At 38.3% G+C, this 2,301-nt stretch overlaps 1 protein-coding gene across 1 annotated transcript in view; it reads right to left on the reverse strand.

The window, feature by feature from the left end:
• Window positions 1–2,301, reverse strand: part of TOP2A (DNA topoisomerase II alpha) — a 36,949-nt gene that overhangs the window by 2,285 nt on the left and 32,363 nt on the right. The window contains exons 29-31 of the mRNA XM_042781109.1: window positions 1,639–1,788; window positions 1,282–1,405; window positions 914–957 (exon numbers count right to left, since the gene is read on the reverse strand). Of these exons, the coding sequence (XP_042637043.1) occupies window positions 914–957; window positions 1,282–1,405; window positions 1,639–1,788 (318 nt within the window). The remainder of the gene's footprint in view (window positions 1–913; window positions 958–1,281; window positions 1,406–1,638; window positions 1,789–2,301) is intronic.

Raw genomic sequence — 2,301 nt, forward strand, 5'->3', positions numbered from 1 at the left:
CCTTCTGATCTCCCATGGTTGACTGTTCTAAGAAACATACCTACCTAGTATAAATGTTCACCTTATACTCCTGACTGTTATTTGGCTGGAAGTCACAGAATGAGTTCAATTCCAGGCCCGAAGGCTGACGAGGGGCCGTAGACTCAGGGGTTTCACCAGTCTCTATCTGACTAGTAATCCTGTTTTTTTTTTTTTTTTAAATGATTTTGAGTTTTGTTCTACTTTTTTCTCCCACTCGATCCAGTATCTCCTACACTGATCTGTTTCTGAGTGTGTGACAGTGGTAGCTGAGCACCATCTAGTTCTTCTGGTCTCATGATCATGTAGGCTGAGGTCTGCATGGTCCACTACTCCTTTGGACTAATGGTTTCCATGTGTCATTAGTTTTCATTTTTCTTTGCTCCAGACGAGGAGAGACCAACTGTTGCATCTTATAGGGCCACTTGCAAGCTTTTAAGACCCTAGTTGCTACTCACTAAAGTAGGATGTAGAACAGTGTTTTTGTGTAGTGTATTATGCCAATTGAGCTTGATGTCACCCCTGCGACCAGGTCCTGAGCCCATGGGCTCAACAACTCTCTCCCCTCAGGGTGGTTGGCTGTGGCTAGGAAGTTACCATAACTATGTCCCCTGTTAGCTCTATTATAAATAAGGACATTCTTATAGCACATACAGATAGGTATGTAGAAATCTCATCTACCAAATTATATAGCACATCTATATGATCTTCTTATCAAATTGGGGGTAATTAATAGTACCTTCCTCCCATATTAAGGATGAAAAAATGAGCCCCAGAAAGGATGCTTACTTGCTCAAGGTCACAAAATTAGTAATGTAGCTAGGATCAAATCCCACCTGGTTCCCTGAGTGCCTCAGTAAAGCAGACATCTCACTATTTTTATTTAAATACATACCTGATTTAGCACTTTTCTGAGGCTTCAGTTCTTTGTTAGTAGGTCTACAATAGAATAACATTTCTATTGTTATTTATAGTCTATTTTAAATATGTCCAACACTTTTAAATGTGCCAGAAAACAAAGACTATGGGAGCTCTGGTAGCATAGTAGATAAGACACTTGACTGCTAACCAGAGGGCTGGTGGTTCAAACCCACCAGCCACTCCTCGGAAGGAAGATAGGGCAGTCTACTTCCGTAGTGATACTGCTTCGGGAACCCAAGGAGGGGTCGCTATGAGTCGGGTTCGACTCGATGGCACATAACAACAACGTCTACTTTTATAAAATATGATCACAATAAAATCCATATTAGATAAGATACTTACTTTGGTGAAGTTTTGGCTTTAGGTGGACTAGCATCTGATGGAACAAAATCTTCATTTTGAGTGCTTTCATCAAAATCTGAGAAATCTTCATCTGAATCCAAATCCATTGTGAATTTGGGTCTTGCTATTAAAACACACATATGCAAAGAATCAGAGGGCAGTAGGAGAAATATTTAATCCACAGACTGACATAGCATTTCATGAGGATTTAATCAGTTTAATCTCCTAGAAGATAGTTTTCCAAAATTTTAAATAGTTACTGCTCTAGAATACAGTAATGTCTGGGATTAATGTCATAAAGTATATTGGCCATTCAGATCTTGCAGTGTAACCAGCATATTCATTAGCCTTTGTTACCTGCTCTCCGGGGCTCTGTCTCCCGTGGAGGGACATCAAAGATACTTTCATTACCGCTCATGTCTGATTCTGAATCAGACCAGGGATTTCTCTTCTTTCCTTTTTTGATTGGTTTAAATGACAAGGTAGTTTGTTTCTTTGTCTTGGCACCTTGAGGGGAGATAGGAATTAAAGACAATTATATATATTCTTAGATCTACTTTTCTCATCTGTCATCTATCCATCTTTTAAATATTTATTGAATATTGTGCTAGTACTGTTGCTACAGTGGTAAACAGAAACAGACACAGTCCCTGCTCTTGTGTAGTTTATAGCTTGGTCATCTAATCTAGTAAATAAATACAATGTATTTATATAATATATATAAGTGTATGTGGGTGTTATACATGTATATTAGGCTTCTTCAATGAAGAAATGCTTGAGCTGAGATCTGAAGGTTGAAATGAGAGTTAACTAGTTGAATGGAGGTGGGTGATGAAATATTCCAATTCAGGAAATAACATGTACAAGGGCCTGTAAGGGAACACTGCACATATAGGAAATAAAAAGACCATCATGGCTAGAAAGCAAAAGTCATGGGGAGAGTGGCATGAAGTAAGAAAGACTGGCCTTGTTAAGCATTTTTTTTTTTTTTTTAAGATAATAAATTCACCCAAATCAATA

This window comes from Orycteropus afer, unplaced genomic scaffold, assembly GCF_000298275.1.
Source record: "Orycteropus afer afer isolate SDZICR_OR568_19922 unplaced genomic scaffold, OryAfe1.0 scaffold00085, whole genome shotgun sequence".
In the NCBI taxonomy this organism is placed as follows: domain Eukaryota; kingdom Metazoa; phylum Chordata; class Mammalia; order Tubulidentata; family Orycteropodidae; genus Orycteropus; species Orycteropus afer.